This window comes from Rhinopithecus roxellana, chromosome 12 (assembly GCF_007565055.1).
Source record: "Rhinopithecus roxellana isolate Shanxi Qingling chromosome 12, ASM756505v1, whole genome shotgun sequence".
Classification (NCBI taxonomy): Eukaryota; Metazoa; Chordata; class Mammalia; order Primates; family Cercopithecidae; genus Rhinopithecus; species Rhinopithecus roxellana.
The window spans coordinates 79276494-79296728 of NC_044560.1; the positions used below are offsets into that span (position 1 = coordinate 79276494).

Sequence of the window (20235 nt, forward strand, 5' to 3'; positions counted from 1 at the left end):
GAGCTTGCGGTGAGCTGAGATCCGGCCACTGCACTCCAGCCTGGGTGATAGCGAGACTCCGTCTCAAAAAAAATAAAAATAAAAAAATAAAAGTTTGTTCTAGTGTAGTTGATGTTAATAAATCACTTAGTTGATAAGCTCTCTGACACATTTTTTCACTATAGAATTAATTATTTTTCTCTTCATTGTTAAGTATCTTTATGCAGCTGATGTGAACAAACCACCACATTTAATCTAGCAGCTGCCTTTCTTTCTTAGGTTTCCTTTGCATTTGTCTGTTTTTGGAAAATGAAGGCTCTCATTTTTATTTACAAACCAGAAAAACACAGTCATTCAATTACTGGATATTTGACAAAATAGTCTTTTTGGAGCAAAAACATTGGCATACTGATGAGCTTGTTAAAAATTCAGCAACTCAGACTGTCCCTGATCTTCTGGAAAAAAAAAACAAAAAACAAAACTGCATTAACAGGATCTCCAGCTTATTGTACACATTAAAATTTGAGTGATACCTTCTAACTCAACATGTCTATTCCATCTGAATAATATACAAAAGTATGTCCATCTGAAAAATACACACAATTAATTCTTTTTTTTTTTTTTTTTTTTTTGAGATAGAGTTTCACTCTTGTTGTCCAGGCTGGAGGGCAATGGTGCGATCTCAGCTCACCGCAACCTCCGCCTCCTGGATTCAAACGATTTTCCTGCCTCAGCCTCCCAAGTAGCTAGAATTACAAGCACAAACCACCACGCCCAGCTAATTTTGTGTTTTTACTAGGGACGGGGTTTCTCCATGTTGGTCAGACTGGTCTCAAACTCCCGACCTCAGGTGATCTGCCCGCCTCTGCCTCCCAAAGTGCTGGAATTACAGGCATGAGCTACCATGCCTGGCACACAATTAATTCTGTATGATGTAAATGTAACCCTCAAAATTGTATATGTTAGTGTTTGTGCCCTCAATTTTATACTTTATTGTCCAGAAAAATACTATATATACACTGGTGTTATGGATCTTATAACACTTTGTTTTGTCAGAGTTAGAGAATACGTTAGAGAATATTTCTAGTTGAAAACTATTTTATTGAATTATTTCAGTCACTCTTAGAAGTCAGAACCAGCTCTATTTACTCTCTCCATTTTACGTTGAGTCATATTAAAAATTATGCCCATGACCACTTGGTAAATAAGTGTGTTTGTGTGTGTTTTCCAGGGATCATTGACATTTCAGGATGTGGCCATAGAATTCTCTCTGGAGGAGTGGCAGTGCCTGGACACTGCGCAGCAGAATTTATATAGGAATGTGATGTTAGAGAACTACAGAAACCTGGTCTTCCTGGGTGAGAATAATTTTAATACGCAATTCCTAGTATACGCTATAGGTTTCATTTTGCTGCGGACTTTATTGGCCTGAACAAAGGAGGTTGAATGCAGGAATAAAGACAAAGACGGCACCACGGGGCTCCTTGCTTCTAGTGAACAAGGGCCATGAACTTCTATAGCTCTTCATATTTATTGAGTAAAGGAGATAGGAAGAAGGGGGAGGTTGTGGTCAGCTGCTTGACTTAGTGACTGTATTCTTTAAACAGTACTCTCCAGATGTTCCAGTAGTTAACCTCAAGGAGCATGGCACCAGGAAGTGACTGTTCTTAGTGTACCTTCTGGCGGCATGAGCAGAAACAAGTTTGCCCACATTCTGCATTCATGATAAACAATTTGCCGTTTGATCATATAGCCTCCAGTGGAATGCTGAGTTGGTCACAGCCCTCAGGCTTTCAGCTCCCGACAGCATTGCTCTTTTGTATAATTTCTTTTTGGTAATTTATGCTTCAGATTTCTGTTTCCAACAAAATCATAGGGAGTTTTCCATAGAGAAAAAAATTTCAAGATGTTTCATCTTGACCTGAACTTACCACATTCTTGAGCTCCTCTGTGTCCTTCACTTTAGATTAATGGTAATTTCAAAATTTTACTGGCATAAAATATTATTGCTCACACTTTAAAATCTAATTACCACCACCAATTTTTAATTCAGTAGTACCAGGTGATAAAATTAAGAACCCACAAAATTAGAGTATTTTCCAAATATTTAGAAATTTCTGTTGTAATTTAGTATTTTGGGATAAATGTATTAGAATATTGTATTAAATCCTCTTTACTGAGGACATTATTAAGTTGTTAATTGGAGAATGTGAGCAAGAGGCATGTTATTTATTTTTAATAAAACAGGTATTGCTGTCCCTAAGCCAGACCTGATCATTTTTCTGGAGCAAGGAAAAGAGCCCTGGAATATGAAGAAACACGAGATGGCGGAAGAACCCCCAGGTAGGAGAGAGTGAATACAACAGACAACGTGGATGACAGATCCAAAGTCAAGAAGAAAACAAGTCCTTAAAGTGATATGGGAAGCAGTGTTCCAAAAGAAATATTTCCTGGAAAGCCTAATTTTTTTTTTTTTAATTATACTTTAAGTTCTAGGGTACATGTGCATAACGTGCAGGTTTGCTACATATGTATACTTGTGCCATGTAGGTGTGCTGCACCCATCAACTTGTCAGCACCCATCAATTCATCATTTATATCAGGTATAACTCCCAATGCAATCCCTCCCCCCATCCCCTCCCCATGATAGGCCCCGGTGTGTGATGTTTCCCTTCCCCAGTCCAAGTGATCTCATTGTTCAGTTCCCACCTATCAGTGAGAACATGCGGTGTTTGGTTTTCTGTTCTTGTGATAGTTTGCTAAGAATGATGGTTTCCAGCTGCATCCATGTCCCTACAAAGGACGCAAACTCATCCTTTTTTATGGCTGCATAGTATTCCATGGTGTATATGTGCCACATTTTCTTAATCCAGTCTGTCACTGATGGACATTTGGGTTGATTCCAAGTCTTTGCTATTGTGAATAGTGCCGCAATAAACATACATGTGCATGTGTCTTTATAGCAGCATGATTTATAATCCTTTGGGCATATACCCAGTAGTGGGATGGCTGGGTCATATGGTACATCTAGTTCTAGATCCTTGAGGAATTGCCATACTGTTTTCCATAATGGTTGAACTAGTTTACAATCCCACCAACAGTGTAAAAGTGTTCCTATTTCTCCACATCCTCTCCAACACCTGTTGTTTCCTGACTTTTTAATGATTGCCATTCTAACTGGTGTGAGATGGTATCTCATTGTGGTTTTGATTTGCATTTCTCTGATGGCGAGTGATGATGAGCATTTTTTCATGTGTCTGTTGGCTGTATGAATGTCTTCTTTTGAGAAATGTCTGTTCATATCCTTTGCCCACTTTTTGATGGGGTTGTTTGTATTTTTCTTGTAAATTTGTTTGAGTTCTTTGTAGATTCTGGATATTAGCCCTTTGTCAGATGAGTAGATTGCAAAAATGTTCTCCCATTCTGTAGGTTGCCTGTTCACTCTGATGGTAGTTTCTTTTGCTGTGCAGAAGCTCTTTAGTTTAATTAGATCCCATTTGTCAATTTTGGCTTTTGCTGCCGTTGCTTTTGGTGTTTTAGACATGAAGTCCTTGCCCATGCCTATGTCCTGAATGGTACTACCTAGGTTTTCTTCTAGGGTTTTTATGGTATTAGGTCTAACATTTAAGTCTCTAATCCATCTTGAATTAATCTTCGTATAAGGAGTAAGGAAAGGATCCAGTTTCAGCTTTCTACTTATGGCTATCCAATTTTCCCAGCACCATTTATTAGATAGGGAATCCTTTCCCCATTTCTTGTTTCTCTCAGGTTTGTCAAAGATCAGATGTCTGTAGATGTGTGGTGTTATTTCTGAGGACTCTGTTCTGTTCCATTGGTCTATATCTCTGTTTTGGTACCAGTACCATGCTGTTTTGGTTACTGTAGCCTTGTAGTATAGTTTGAAGTCAGGTAGTGTGACGCCTCCACCTTTGTCCTTTTGACTTAGAATTGTCTTGGCAATGCGGGCTCTTTTCTGGGTCCATATGAACTTTAAAGCAGTTTTTTCCAATTCTGTGAAGAAACTCATTGGTAGCTTAATGGGGATGGCATTGAATCTATAAATAAACTTGGGCAGTATGGCCATTTTCACAATATTGATTCTTCCTATCCATGAGCATGGTATGTTCTTCCATTTGTTTATGACCTCTTTTATTTCACTGAGCAGTGGTTTGTAGGTCTCCTTGAAGAGGTCCTTGACATCCCTTGTAAGTTGGATTCCTAGGTGTTTTATTCTCTTTGAAGCAATTGTGAATGGAAGTTCATTCATGATTTGGCTCTCTGTCTGTTACTGATGTATAAGAATGCTTGTGATTTTTGCACATTAATTTTGTATCCTGAGACTTTGCTGAAGTTGCTTATCAGCTTAAGGAGATTTTGGGCTGAGACAATGGGGTTTTCTAAATATACAATCATGTCATCTGCAAACAGGGACAATTTCACTTCTTCTTTTCCTAACTGAATACCCTTTATTTCTTTCTCTTGCCTGATTGCCCTAGCCAGAACTTCCAACACTATGTTGAATAGGAGTGGTGAGAGAGGGCATCCCTGTCTTGTGCCAGTTTTCAAAGGGAATTTTTCCAGTTTTTGCCCATTCAGTATGATATTAGCTGTGGTTTGTCACAAATAGCTCTTATTATTTTGAGGTACGTTCCATCAATACCGAATTTATGGAGTGTTTTTAACATGAAGGGCTGTTGAATTTTGTCAAAAGCCTTTTCTGCATCTATTGAGATAATCATGTGGTTCTTGTCTTTGGTTCTGTTTATATGCTGGATTACGTTTATTGATTTGCGAATGTTGAACCAGCCTTGCATCCCAGGGATGAAGCCCATTTGATCATGGTGGATAAGCTTTTTGATGTGCTGCTGAATCTGGTTTGCCAGTATTTTATTGAGGATTTTTGCATCGATGTTCATCAGGGATATTGGTCTAAAATTCTCTTTTTTTGTTGTGTCTCTGCCAGGCTTTGGTATCAGGATGATGTTGGCCTCATAAAATGAGGTAGGGAGGATTCCCTCTTTTTCTATTGATTGGAATAGTTTCAGAAGGAATGGTACCAGCTCCTCCTTGTACCTCTGGTAGAATTCAGCTGTGAATCCATCTGGTCCTGGACTTTTTTTGGTTGGTAGGCTATTAGTTATTGCCTTAATTTCAGAGCCTGCTATTGGTCTTTTCAGGGATTCAACTTCTTCCTGGTTTAGTCTTGGAAGAGTGTAAGTGTCCAGGAAATTATCCATTTCTTCTAGATTTTCGAGTTGATTTGCGTAGAGGTGTTTATAGTATTCTCTGATGGTAGTTTGTATTTCTGTGGGGTTGGTGGTGATATCCCCTTTATCATTTTTTATTGTGTCTATTTGATTCCTCTCTCTTTTCTTCTTTATTAGTCTTGCTAGCGGTCTGTCAATTTTGTTGATCTTTTCAAAAAACCAACTCCTGGATTCATTGATTTTTTTTGGAGGGTTTTTTTGTTTTGTTTTGTTTTGTTTTGTTTTGTTTTGTTTTTTTGAGGTAGAGTCTCGCTCTGTCGCCCCGGGCTGGAGTGCAGTGGCCGGATCTCAGCTCACTGCAAGCTCCGCCTCCCGGGTTCACGCCATTCTCCTGCCTCAGCCTCCCGAGTTGCTGGGACTACAGGCGCCCGCCACCTCGCCCGGCTAGTTTTTTTTGTATTTTTTAGTAGAGACGGGGTTTCACCGTGTTAGCCAGGATGGTCTCGATCTCCTGACCTCGTGATCCGCCCGTCTCGGCCTCCCAAAGTGCTGGGATTACAGGCTTGAGCCACCATGCCCGGCCTTGGAGGGCTTTTTGTGTCTCTATCTCCTTCAGTTCTGCTCTGATCTTAATTATTTCTTGCCTTCTGCTAGCTTTTGAATGTGTTTGCTCTTGCCTCTCTAGTTCTTTTAATTGTGATGTTAGAGTGTCAGTTTTAGATCTTTCCTGCTTTCTCTTGTGGGCATTTAGTGCTATAAATTTCCCTCTACACACTGCTTTAAATGTGTCCCAGAGATTCTGGTATGTTGTATCTTTGTTCTCATTGTTTTCAAAGAACATCTTTATTTCTGCCTTCATTTCGTTATGTACCCAGTAGTCATTCAGGAGCAGGTTATTCAGTTTCCATGTAGTTGAGCGGTTTTGATTCAGTTTCTTAGTCCTGAGTTCTAGTTTGATTGCACTGTGGTCTGAGAGACAGTTTGTTATAATTTCTGTTCTTGTACATTTGCTGAGGAGTGCTTTATTTCCAATTATGTGGTCAATTTTGGACTAAGTGCTATGTGGTGCTGAGAAGGATGTATATTCTGTTGATTTGGGGTGGAGAGTTCTATAGATGTCTATTAGGTCCGCTTGGTGTAGAGATGAGTTCAATTCCTGGATATCCTTGTTAACTTTGTGTCTCGTTGATCTGTCTAATGTTGACAGTGGAGTGTTGAAGTCTCCCATTATTATTGTGTGGGAGTCTAAGTCACTTTGTAAGTCTCTAAGGACTTGCTTTATCAATCTGGGTGCTCCTGTATTGGGTGCATATATATTTAGGATAGTTAGCTCTTCCTGTTTAATTGATCCCTTTACCATTATGTAATGTCCTTCTTTGTCTCTTTTGATCTTTGATGGTTTAAAGTCTGTTTTATCAGAGACTAGGATTGCAACCCCTGCTTTTTTTTGTTCTCCATTTGCTTGGTGGATCTTCCTCCATCCCTTTATTTTGAGCCTATGTATGTCTCTGCATGTGAGATGGGTCTCCTGAATACAGCAGACTGATGGGTCTTGACTCTTTATCCAGTTTGCCAGTCTGTGTCTTTTCATTGGAGCATTTAGTCCATTAACATTTAAGGTTAATATTGTTATGTGTGAACTTGATCCTGCCATTATGATATTAACTGGTTATTTTGCTCATTAGTTGATGCAGTTTCTTCCTAGCCTTCATGGTCTTTACATTTTGGCATGTTTTTGCAATGGTTGGTACCAGTTTTTCCTTTCCATGTTTAGGGCTTCCTTCAGGGTCTCTTGTAAGGCAGGCCTGGTGGTGACAGAATCTCTAAGCATTTGCTTATCTGTAAAGGATTTTATTTCTCCTTCACTTATGAAACTTAGTTTGGCTGGATATGAAATTCTGGGTTGAAAATTCTTTTCTTTAAGAATGTTGAATATTGGCCCCCACTCTCTTCTGGCTTGTAGAGTTTCTGCCGAGAGATCTGCTGTTAGTCTGATGCGCTTCCCTTTGTGGGTAACCTGACCTTTCTCTCTGGCTGCCCTTAACATTTTTTTCCTTCATTTAGACTTTGGTGAATCTGACAATTATGTGTCTGGAGTTGCTCTTCTCGAGGAGTATCTTTGTGGTGGTCTCTGTATTTCCTGAATTTGAATGTTGGCCTGCCCTACTAGGTTGGGGAAGTTCTCCTGGATGATATCCTGAAGAGTGTTTTCCAACTTGTTTCCATTTTCCCCCTCACTTTCAGGCACCCCAATCAAACGTAGATTTGGTCTTTTTACATAATCCCATACTTCTTGCAGGCTTTGTTCATTTCTTCTTCTTCTTTTTTCTTTTGGTTTCTCTTCTTGCTTCATTTCATTCATTTGATCCTCAATCGCTGATACTCTTTCTTCCAGTTGATTGAGTTGGTTACTGAAGCTTGTGCATTTGTCACGTATTTCTCGTGTCATGGTTTTCATCTCTGTCATTTCGTTTATGATCTTCTCTGCATTAATTAGTCTAACTGTCAATTCTTCCACTCTTTTTTCAAGATTTTTAGTTTCTTTGCGCTGGGTACATAATTCCTCCTTTAGCTCTGAGAAGTTTGATGGACTGAAGCCTTCTCTCATCTCGTCAAAGTCATTCTCTGACCAGCTTTGATCCGTTGCTGGCAATGAGCTGCATTCCTTTGCAGGGGGAGATGCGCTCTTATTTTTTGAATTTCCAGGTTTTCTGCCCTGCTTTTTCCCCATCTTTGTGGTTTTATCTGCCTCTGGTCTTTGATGATGGTGACGTACTGATGGGGTTTTGGTATACGTGTCCTTCCTGTTTGATAGTTTTCCTTCTGCCAGTCAGGACCCTCAGCTGTAGGTCTGTTGGAGATTGCTTGAGGTCCACTCCAGACCCTGTTTGCCTGGGTATCAGCAGCAGAGGTTGCAGAAGATAGAATATTGCTGAACAGCGAGTGTACCTGTCTGATTCTTACTTTGGAAGCTTCCTCTCAGGGGTGTACTCCACCCTGTGAGGTGTGGGGTGTCAGACTGCCCCTAGTGGGGGATGTCTCCCAGTTAGGCTACTCAGGGGTCCGGGACCCACTTGAGCAGGCAGTCTGTCCCTTCTCAGATCTCAACGTCGGTGTTGGGAGATCCACTGCTCTCTTCAAAGCTGTCAGACAGAGTCGCTTGCATCTGCAAAGGTTTCTGCTGCTTTTGTTGTTGTTGTTAACTGTGCCCTGTCCCCAGAGGTGGAGTCTACAGAAACAGGCAGGTTTCCTTGAGCTGCTGTGAGCTCCACCCAATTCGAGCTTCCCAGCAGCTTTGTTTACCTACTTAAGCCTCAGCAATGGCGGGCGCCCCTCCCCCAGCCTCGCTGCTGCCTTGCAGTTAGATCGCAGACTGCTGTGTTAGCAATGAGGGAGGCTCCGTGGGCATGGGACCCTCCCGGCCAGGTGTGGGATATATTCTCCTGGTGTGCCCGTTTGCTTAAAGCACAGTATTGGGGTGGGAGTTATCCGATTTTCCAGGTGTTGTGTGTCTCAGTTCCCCTGGCTAGGAAAAGGGATTCCCTTCCCCCTTGCGCTTCCCAGGTGAGGCGATGCCTCGCCCTGCTTCCGCTCTCGCTGGTCGGGCTGCAGCAACTGACCAGCACCGATTGTCCAGCACTCCCTAGTGAGATGACCCCAGTACCTCAGTTGAAAATGCAGAAATCACCGGTCTTCTGTGTCGCTCACGCTGGGAGTTGGAGACTGGAGCTGTTCCTATTCAGCCATCTTGCTCCGCCCACCCGGAAAGCCTAATTTTTATTTTTATTTTTAAATTTTGTCTCACACAGGGGCATCTTCTCTGTTTTGCTTTTAAAATATCTAAGAATTCTTCTTTTCCTTCAGTAATCTTCAAGTTTACAGTGACAGCCAAAGTACTGTTCATGGCATACAAGAGAGTGTGCAATCTGAGTTTTTTTGTTTTTGTGGACACACAGATGTTTGCATAATTTTAAGACACTCCATGTTAGACTATCTTTTAAGTTCTCTTTTTTCCATCATCTCTGAAATGTGTTTTCCATCATCTCTGAAATGTGTGAGAGTAGTGGTTTCTGTATTATTGGGTGTTTTTTGTTCATTTTTCTGCACATTTCATCCTGTTTTTATTATAGTCTTGAAATATAGTTTGAAATTATGAAGTATGATGTCCTTCTGCTTTTTTCTTTTTCTTCAAGATTGCTTTGGCTATTCACAGTTTCTTGTAGTTTCATGTAAATTTATGATTGTATTTTTCATTACTGTGAAAAAAACCACTGGAATATTGATAGAGAGTTTATTGAATCTAGAGATCACTTTGGATAATATGGTGTTTTAGCGTTTATTCTTTGAATCGATAGAGAAAATATATTTAAATTTATTTGTGTTCTCTCATTTTTCATTGATAAATCTTTCACTTGAAAAGTTTTTCAGCTCCTCGGTTAAATTTGTCCTCAGATATTTATTATTTTAGTGCTATTTTAAATAAGATTGTTTTCTTCCTCTATTTTATCAGATAGTTTAAGTTTATGGAATCATAACTTGTATGTTAATTTTATATTTTGCTAATTTACTGAGTGTACTTATTAGTTTTAAAAGGTTTTAATGTACTGTTTATGGTTTTTTTATAGAGAACATTGCATGATCTACAAGCAGCAATGTTTTACTTGTCTTCAATTTCAATGACTTTAAAATTTTTTTGACTAATTTTTCTTCCACATACATCAAGTGCATTGTTAAAATAGAAGCTTTGACGATGGGCACAATATACTTTTATGTTGGTGTCTCAATTTGAAGGAGCAAACACCTCAAAGTTTTGATAAACTGGTTTCAGAGGGTAAAAATCTTCCTTTCTTGGGCCCCCAGGGTTATAGAATGCCCTCTGGGTTTGTAGTAGAGCAAGGTTGTAGCTTGGTTACAGGGCTGCTGGCTCTGCACTAGGGTCGGCTTATCAGAAAGGGCTTGGGTAGTTGTAATTCCCATTTTATTTTTGGACACAGTAAATATCCTTCAGGACTTTGCTCAGTAGGATAGATGCTTGGGCAGGTTTCTGCAGTCAGGTCTGCATGTGGTGGGCTTTATATTAGGATGTGGATTAGTACGGCTTTCACTGAGTACCAGAGAGGATTTCTGAGGTCACTGTGGGTTTCTACTTAGGGAGAACTGGCCATGAACTGTGATTTAGGAAGCTGGAACTGAGTCATGGAACTGCTATTGGGACCAAGGTCAGCAGGCCTGCCAGCATGGCTCTAAATGGGTATCTCTCCAGGCCTCTGGAAGACCAAGACCTCTCACAGACTGTGCCTGGGAGGAGTTTGGGATGCTTACAGAGTAAGTTCAAAATTCTCAGTGGGACGGAGTTGGGTGGGACATTTTTCTGGTCTGTAGTCAAGAGCAGGGGTCCTGTAGTTTGCCACCTGAATGAAAGCTTGCCTTCTGAAAAGGGTGCTCCTCAATCTTGGGCTCAGCAAAGTTTCACAATTCCCTCCGTGGATCTCAAAGCTCTCTTAAAGGCACTTATTTCTGAGATGGGGTCTCAGTGCATAACCCAGGTTGGTCGTAAAATTTTGGCCTGAATCAATTCTCCAACCATGTAGCTGTCATTACAGATATTAACCATGAGGCCTGGTTCTTTCATTAAGACATTTTTGTCATGGATGACTGACAAACTTTCTTGCTGTTGGGGGTTAAGCAAATAGGGCACCTTTTTCTTTTAATCTGCTTCTGAGAATGTAAATGCTTTATATCTATCTCTTACAATCTTTGTCTTTTTGTGGCTGACATTTCATTTTGCATAATGTTATCAAGACTTATCTTTATAATTGGTAGACTGTTTTCTGCTTTTTGAAAACTGAGTGATATTCCAGTATTTTTATATTTCAAGTTGTATTTACTGAATGATTTGGTGACAGAAATTTGCATTGCCTTTACCTGTTAGCTTACAGTAATAATTATTGCTATGTAAAGGACTCCTCATATGACCATACATGTTAAAGTATATATATATGGGTTGCATTCTATTTCATTAGTTTAATTTTCATCCTTATACCAGGTTGTTTTAATTCTGTAGCTTTGTAATGTCTTTTGAAATCAGGAACTTTAATGCCTGCAACATTCCTTTATTATTATTTTTATTTTAAGATTGTTGGGAACTTTATTGCCTTTGGGGTTCGATATACTTTTGGGGTTGCTGGTTCTGTTTCTTCAAAAATACAATGAGAAATTTGAAAAACATTTCATTAAATTTGTAGATTACATTGACCAGGATGAATATCTTTACAATATTAACTATTACATCCTTTGCATAAGAGCGTGCTTGAGTGTTTTGTTAAATTCCTATGTGTGTATATATATATGGGTTTTTTTTGTTTTTTTTTTTTTTGAGACGGAGTCTTGCTCTATCTCCAGGCTGGAGTGCAGTGGCACGATCTCGGCTCACTGCAACGTGTGCCTCCTGGGTTCAAGCAATTCCTTTGCCTCAGCCTCCTGAGTAGCTGGGACTACAGGTGTGTGCCACCAAGCCTGGCTAGTTTTTCACATTTTAGTAGAGACAGGGTTTCACTATGTTGGCCAGAATGGTCTTGATCTCCTGACCTCGTGATCCACCTGCCTCGGCCTACCAAAGTGCTGGGATAACAGACGTGAGCCACCATGCCTCGCATTTTTTTTTCCAGTTTTTTTTCTATTATTGTTGTATACTTGCATTTGAGTTTAGTCATAGAAAATAATTCATAAAATTTCAGTTTTAAAAAATTTGGTAAGACTTCTTTTTTGGCCTAAGAGGTGGTCTATCAAGAAATATGTTGTATGAGCAATTGAGAAGGGTGTGTATCCTGATGTTGAGGAGTGCTCTCTATACCTCTGTCAGAAATAGTTGTTTTATCCCACCTTTAAGTAGTCTGTTTCCTTATTAATATTCTGTTTTGATTTTTTTTTAATTATACTTTAAATTCTGGGGTACATGTGCAGCGCGTACAGGTTTGTTACATAGGTATGCACGTGCTCTGGTGGTTTGCTGTACCCATCAACCTGTTATCTACATTAGGTATTTCTCCTAATGTTATTCATCCACTAGCCTTCCACCCCGCCACAGGCCCCGGTGTGTGATGTTCCCCTTCCTGTGTCCCTGTGTTGTCATTGTTCAACTCCCACTTATGAATGAGAACATGCTGTGTTTGGTTTTCTGTTCTTGTGTTAGTTTGCTGAGAATGATGGTTTCCAGCTTTATCCATGTCTCTGCAAAGGACATGAACTCATCCTTTTTTATGGCTGCATACTGTTCCGTGGTGTGTATGTGCCACATTTTCTTTATCCAGTCTATTACTAATGGACATTTGGGTTGGTTCTAAATCTTTGCTATTGTGAATAGTGCTGCAATAAACATGTGTGCATGTGTCTTTATAGTAGAATGATTTATAATTTTTTGAGTATATACCCAGTAATGGAATTGCTGAGTCAAATGGTATTTCTAGTTCTGGATCCTTGAGGAATCGCCACATTGTCTTCCACAATCGCTGAACTAATTTACACTCCAACCAACAGTGTAAAAGCATTCCTACTTCTCCACATCTTCTCCAGCATCTGTTATTTCCTGACTTTTTAATGATCACCATTCTAACTGGGATGAAATGGTATCTCATTGTGGTTTTCATTTGCATTTCTCTAATGACCCGTGATGATGAGCTTTTTTTCATATGTTTTTGGCCACGTAAATATCTTTTTTTGAGAAGTATCTGTTCATATCCTTTGCCCGCTTTTTGATGTTCTTTTTTTTTCTTTTTTTGTAAATTTGTTTAAGTTCTTTATGGATCCTGGATATTAGCCCTTTGTCAGATGGATATATTGGAAATTTTTTCTCCCATTCTGTAGGTTGCCTGTTCACTCTGATAGTTTCTTTTGCTGTGCAGAAGCCCTTTAGTTTAATTAGGTCCCATTTGTCAATTTGGCTTTTGTTGCCATTGCTTTTGGTGTTTTAGTTATGAAGTCTTTGCCCATGCCTGTGTCCTGAATGGTGTTGTCTAGGTTTTCTTTTAGGGTTTTTATGGTTTGGGGTGTTACATTTAAGTCTGTAATCCATCTTGAGTTAATTTTTCTACAGGTATAAGGAAGGGGTCCAGTTTCAGTTTTCTGAATATGGCTAGCCAGTTTTTTCAACGCCATTTATTGAATAGGGAATCCTTTCCCCATTGCTTGTTTTTTTCAGGTTTGTCAAAGATTAGATGGTTGTAGATGTGTGGTATTATTTCTGAGGCCTCTGTTCTGTTCCATTGATCTGTATATCTGTTTTGATACCAGTACCATACTGTTTTGGTTACTGTAGCCTTGTAATATAGTTTGAAGTCAGGTAGCATGATGCCTCCAGCTTTGTTCTTTTTGCTTAGGGTTGTCTTGGCTATATGAGCTTTTTTCTGGTTTCATATTAAATTTAGTTTTTTCAAAATCTGGAAGAAAGTTAATGGTAGCTTGATGGGGATAGCATTGAATCTATAAATCACTTTGGGCAGTATGGCCGTTTTCACGATATCGATTCTTCCTATCCATGAGCATGGAATGTTCTTCCATTTGTTTGTGTCCTCTCTTATTTTCTTGAGCAGTGGTTTGTAGTTGTCCCTGAGGAGGTCCTTCACATCCCTCAGGTAGTTGTATTCCTGGGTATTTTATTCTCTTTGTAGCAATTGTGAATGGGAGCTCAGTCATGATTTTGCTCTCTCTCTATTATTGGTGTATAGGAATGCTTGTGATTTTTGCACATTGATTTTGTATCCTGAGAGTTTGCTGAAGTTGCTTATCAGCTTAAAGAGATTTTGGGCTGAGACAATGGGGTTTTCTAAATATACAATCATGTCATTTGCAAACAGAGAGAATTTGACTTCCTCTTTTCCTATTTGAATACCCATTATTTCTTTTTCTTGCCTGATTGCCCTCACGAGAACTTCTAAATACTATGCTGAATGGGAGTGGTGAGAGAGGCATCCTTGTCTTGTGCCGGTTTTCAAAGGGAATGCTTCTGGTTTTTGCCCGTTCAGTATGATATTGTCTGTGGGTTTGTCATAAATAGCCCTTATTATTTTGAGATACGTTCCATCAATACCTAGTTTGTTGAGTTTTTAGGACGAATGGGGTGTTGAAATTTATCGAAGGCCTTTTCTTGCATCTATTGAGATAATCATGTGGTTTTTGTCATTGGTTCTGTTTATGTGATGGATTATGTTTATTGATTTGCCTATGTTGAACCACCCTTGCATCCCAGGGATGAAGCCGACTTGATCATGGTAGATAAGCTTTTTGATGTGCTGCTGTATTCAGTTTGCCAGTATTTTATTGAGGATTTTTACATCCATGTTCATCAGGGATATTGGCTTGACATTTCTTTGCTGTTGTTGTGTCTCTGCCAGGTTTTTGTATCAGGATGATGCTGGCCTCATAAAATGAGTTAGGGAGGCTTCCCTCTTTTTCTATTGTTTGGAATAGTTTCAGAAAGAATAGGTCAGCTCGTCTTTGTACCTCTGGTAGAGTTCAGCTGTGAATCCATCAGGTTCTGGACACTTTTTATTGCTAGGCTAATAATTACTGCCTCAGTTTCAGAACTTGTTATTGGCCTCTTCAGGATTTATTTTATTTTTATTTTTTGAGGGTTTTTTTCTGTCTCTCTCTCCTTCTGTTCTGCTCTTAGTTATTTGTTAATCTTCTGCTAGGGTTTGAATTTGTTTGTTCTTGCTTTTCTAGTTCTCTTAATTGTGATTTTAGCATGTCTATTTTAGATCTTTCCTGCTTTCTCTTGTGGGCATTTAGTGCTGTAAATTTTCCTCTAGACACTCCTTTGTCTGTGTCCCAGAGATTCTGGTATTTTGTGTCTTTGTTCTCATTGTTTTCAAAGAACTTTTTAATTTCTACTTTCATTTAAGTATTTACCCTGTAGTCATTCAGGAGCAGGTTGTTCAGTTTCCATGTAGTTGTGCGATTTTTAGTGAGTTTGTTAATCCTGAGTTCTAATTTGATTGCAGTGGTCTGAGAGACTGTTATGATTTCCATTCTTTTAAATTTGCTGAGGAGCATTTTGCTTCCAATTATGTGGTCAGTTTTAGAATAAGTGCGATGTGGTGCTGAGAAGAATGTGTATTCTGTTGATTTGTGGTAAAGAGTTCTGTAGATGTCTATTAAGTCTGCTTGGTCCAGAGTTGAGTTCACTTCCTGAATATCCTTGTTAGTTTTCTGTCTCATTGATCAGGCTAATATTTACAGTGGGGTGTTAAAGTCTCCCACTGTTATAGTGTGGGAATCTGTGTCTCTTTGTAGGTCCCTAAGAACTTGCTTTATGATTCTAGGTGCTCCTGTATTGGGTGCATATATATTTAGGATAGTTAACTCTTGTTGTTGCATTGACCCCTTTACCATTATGTAATGCCCATCTTTGTGTCTTTTGATCTTTGTTGGTTTAACATCTGTTTTATCAGAGACTGGGATTGCAACCCCAGGATTTTTTTTTTTTTTTTTTTTTTTCCATTTGCTTGGTAAATATTCCTCCATCCATTTATTTTGAGTCTATATGTGTCTTTGCACATATAGACTCAAATACAGCACTTAGATGGATCTTGACTCTTTATTCAATTTGCCAGTCTGTGTCTTTTAATTGGAGCATTTAGCCCTTGTATTTAAGGTTAATATTGTTACGTGTGAATTTGATCCTGTCATTATGATGCTAGCTGGTTATTTTGCCCATTAGTTGATGCAGTTTCTTCATAGTGTTGATGGTCTTTAACAATTTGGTATGTTTTTGCAGTGGCTGGTACCAGTTGTTCCTTTGTGTGTTTAGTGCTTCCTTCAGGAGTTCTTGTAAGACAGGCAGGTCTCTCAGCATTTGCTTGTCTGTAAAGGATTTTATTTCTCCTTCACTTATAAAACTTAGTTTGACTGGATATGAAATTTTGGGTTGAAAATTCCTTTCTTTAAGAATGCTGAATATTGGCTTCCCACTCTCTTCTGGCTTGTAGGGTTTCTGCAGAGAGATCCACTGTTAGTCTGATGGGCTTCCATTTGTGGATAACCCAACCTTTCTCTCTGGCTGCCCTCAACATTTTTTTCTTCATTTCAACCTTGGTGAATCTGACAATTATGTGTCTTGGGGTTGCTCCTCTCAAGGAGTATCTTTCTGGTGGTCTCTGTATTTCCTGAATTTGAATGTTGGCCTGTCTTGCTAGGTTGGGGACATTCTCCTGGATGATATTTTGAAGTGTTTTCCAACTTGATTCCATTCTCCCTGTCACTTTGAGGTACCCTAATCAAACGTAGATTTGGTCTTTTCACATAGTCCCATATTTCTTGGAGGCTTTGTTCATTTCTTTTTATTCTTTTTTCTCTAATCTTGTCTTCTTGCTTTATTTCATTAAGTTGATCTTCAATCTCTGATCTCCTTTCTTCTGCTTTATCGATTCAGCTATTGATACTTGTGCATACTTCACGAAGTTCTCATGCTGTGTTTTTCATCTCCATCAGATCATTTATGTTCTTCTCTAAACTGGTTCTTCCTGTTAGCAATTCGTCTAACCGTGTCATAAGACTATGTTTGCAAATCACTTTTATCTTGCAGCTCCCAAGATTCTCTTTTTGTCTGTAACTATTGAAATTGTGATTATAAATATGTTTTTGTTATGAATATGTTTGTATGTATTGTAATTTGCTTTTTGAGCTTTTTTATTTTTACATTTCTTAATTTTAGAATCTTTCAATTATTTCTTTTTGTATTTTTATCACCACAATTTAGATATTTTTGTTTTTATCCTCATTTTTCTAACTTTTTATAGTCTTTTGTGTTCCTGTTTCATGCATTATTATTCCATTTTTAAAATTAGTATATAAATTTTTAATGTTTTCTTTCTGAAATTTTAATAATATTTTTGGTGGGATTATGTTGCCCTATTTTGTATAGATTGTATGTAATCTTTGAGATTTGGACATTTAAAAAGGTTACCTGTCACAACATTTATAATGTAGCTTTGTCCTGGCATAGTCAGAAAGCAATGGTCTTGACTAGAGATTGTGTGGGTCTGTCAAACATGTTCTTCAGATTTGTCTTGTCTGAAATTTTGTGCTTACTTTTAGTTTAAAGAGATTATGTTTCTCCTGAAAAGTGATTACCTGGTACACCTGTTCTCTCTCTGCAGCACTGCAGTGCTCTGCTGCAATGTATTTACCTTTGGTCTCAGCAGACTCAAAGTGTCATTTGAAAGTATACCATCATTTATTTCAGCAGTTTATGTCATGGGAGACAGAAACCAGTGTGTGGAAAGGCCAGTAGAAGACAGAAATTAAGTTGTACGTGCCAATATTTTACTTTCCTTTAAAAAAAAGCCAGAAGTTACAATTTACTTCTGAAGGGACTAGGTAATACTGAGGAGCAGAAAGAGTTGTAATGGGTAAATTTAACAAACTTTTCTTTTTTCTATGTGGTTCTTTGCATTGGGTTTAATTCAGACACTGTACACACTTAACTCATGTATAAATTATCCATATATGTATTTTGGTCTGTATGTTTACATTTATATGTCTGTGAAGAATTAGGGTCTGTGTCATATTGCAATGTCATCTTGCTTATGTAGTTTGAATAATTGTATAGGTTAGATTTGGAAACTATTTATCTGAGTCTAATAAGTGGACTAATTTGTTATTTTTATTTCTTTTCAGTTGTATGTTCTCATTTTGCTCAACACCTTTGGCCAGAGCAGCGCATAGAAGATTCTCTCCGAAAAGTGATATTGAGAAGATATGAAAAATGTGGATCTGAGAATTTACACTTAAAAATTGGTTGTACCAATGTGGATGAGTATAAGGTGCACAAAAAAGGTTATAATAAGCTTAACCAGAGTTTGACAACTACACAGAGCAAAGTATTTCAATGTGGCAAATATGCAAACGTCTTTCATAAATGTTCAAATTCAAAAAGACATAAGATAAGGCATACTGGAAAAAAGCTTTTGAAATGTAAGGAATATGTCAGATCATTTTGCATGCGTTCACACCTAGGTCAACATAAAAGAATTTATATTAGAGAGAATTCCTACAAATGTGAAGAAGATGGCAAAGCCTTTAACTGGTCCTCAACCCTTACTTATTATAAGAGAATTCATACTGGAGAGACACCCTACAAATGTGAAGAATGTGGCAAAGCCTTCAGCTGGTCTTCAAGCCTTATTGAACTTAAGAGAAGTCATGCTGGAGAGAAACCCTACAAATGTGAAGAATGTGCCAAAGCCTTTAGTAAGGCCTCAACCCTGACTGTACATAAAACAATTCATGCCGGAGAGAAACCCTACAAATGTGAAGAATGTGGCAAAGCTTTCAACCGGTCCTCAAACCTTACGGAACATAAGAGAATTCATACTGGAGAGAAACCCTACAAATGTGAAGAATGTGACAAAGCCTATGGTAACTTCTCAGCCCTTGCTAAACATAAGGTAATTCATACTGGAGAGAAACCCTACAAATGTGAAGAATGTGGCAAAGCCTTCAGCTGGCCCTCAAGCCTTTTTGAACATAAGAGAAATCATGCTGGAGAGAAACCCTACAAATGTGAAGAATGTGGCAAAGTCTTTAGCTGGTCCTCAAGGCTTGCAACACATAAGGCAATTCATGCTGGAGAGAAACTCTACAAATGTGAAGAATGTGGCAAAGCTTTCAACTGGTCCTCAAACCTTACGGAACATAAGAGAATTCATACTGGAGAGAAACCCTACAAATGTGAAGAATGTGGCAAAGCCTATGGTAACTTCTCAACGCTTGCTAAACATAAGGTAATTCATACTGGAGAGAAACCCTACAAATGTGAAGAATGTGGCAAAGCCTTCAGCTGGCCCTCAAGCCTTTTTGAACATAAGAGAAATCATGCTGGAGAGAAACCCTACAAATGTGAAGAATGTGGCAAAGTCTTTAGCTGGTCCTCAAGGCTTGCAACACATAAGGCAATGCATGCTGGAGAGAAACTCTACAAATGTGAAGAATGTGGCAAAGCCTTTAAGTGGTCCTCAAACCTTATGGAACATAAGAGAATTCATATTGGAGAGAAACCCTACAAATGTGAAGAATGTGGCAAAGCCTTCAGTAGGGTCACAAACCTAACTAAACATAAGGTAATTCATACTGGAGAGAAACCCTACAAATGTGAAGAATGTGGCAAAGCCTTCATCTGGTCCTCAAGACTCAGTGAACATACGAGAATTCATAGTGGAGAGAAACCCTACAAATGTGAAGAATGTGCCAAAGCCTTTAGTAAGGCCACAACCCTTACTGCACACAAGACAGTTCATGCTGGAGAGAAACCCTACAAATGTGAAGAATGTGGCAAAGCTTTCAACCGGCCCTCAAACCTTACGGAACATAAGAGAATTCATACTGGAGAGAAACCCTACAAATGTGAAGAATGTGGCAAAGCCTATGGTAACTTCTCAACCCTTGCTAAACATAAGGTAATTCATACTGGAGAGAAACCCTACAAATGTGAAGAATGTGGCAAAGCCTTCAGCTGGCCCTCAAGCCTTTTTGAACATAAGAGAAATCATGCTGGAGAGAAACCCTACAAATGTGAAGAATGTGGCAAAGTCTTTAGCTGGTCCTCAAGGCTTGCAACACATAAGGCAATTCATGCTGGAGAGAAACTCTACAAATGTGAAGAATGTGGCAAAGCTTTCAACCGGTCCTCAAACCTTATGGAACATAAGAGAATTCATACTGGAGAGAAACCCTACAAATGTGAAGAATGTGGCAAAGCCTATGGTAACTTCTCAACCCTTGCTAAACATAAGGTAATTCATACTGGAGAGAAACCCTACAAATGTGAAGAATGTGGCAAAGCCTTCAGCTGGCCCTCAAGCCTTTTTGAACATAAGAGAAATCATGCTGGAGAGAAACCCTACAAATGTGAAGAATGTGGCAAAGTCTTTAGCTGGTCCTCAAGGCTTGCAACACATAAGGCAATGCATGCTGGAGAGAAACTCTACAAATGTGAAGAATGTGGCAAAGCCTTTAAGTGGTCCTCAAACCTTATGGAACATAAGAGAATTCA

At 38.9% G+C, this 20235-nt stretch overlaps 1 protein-coding gene across 1 annotated transcript; it reads left to right on the forward strand.

The window, feature by feature from the left end:
* The first annotated feature begins 1288 nt into the window (after positions 1–1288).
* LOC115892354 (zinc finger protein 676-like) lies at positions 1289–19926 on the forward strand. The gene is given in 7 exon segments (XM_030913529.1): positions 1289–1337; positions 2227–2322; positions 17862–18326; positions 18396–19135; positions 19220–19376; positions 19437–19807; positions 19894–19926. Coding segments are annotated over 7 exon segments (1896 nt in total). The 5' UTR covers positions 1289–1303.
* Positions 19927–20235: the final 309 nt, after the last annotated feature.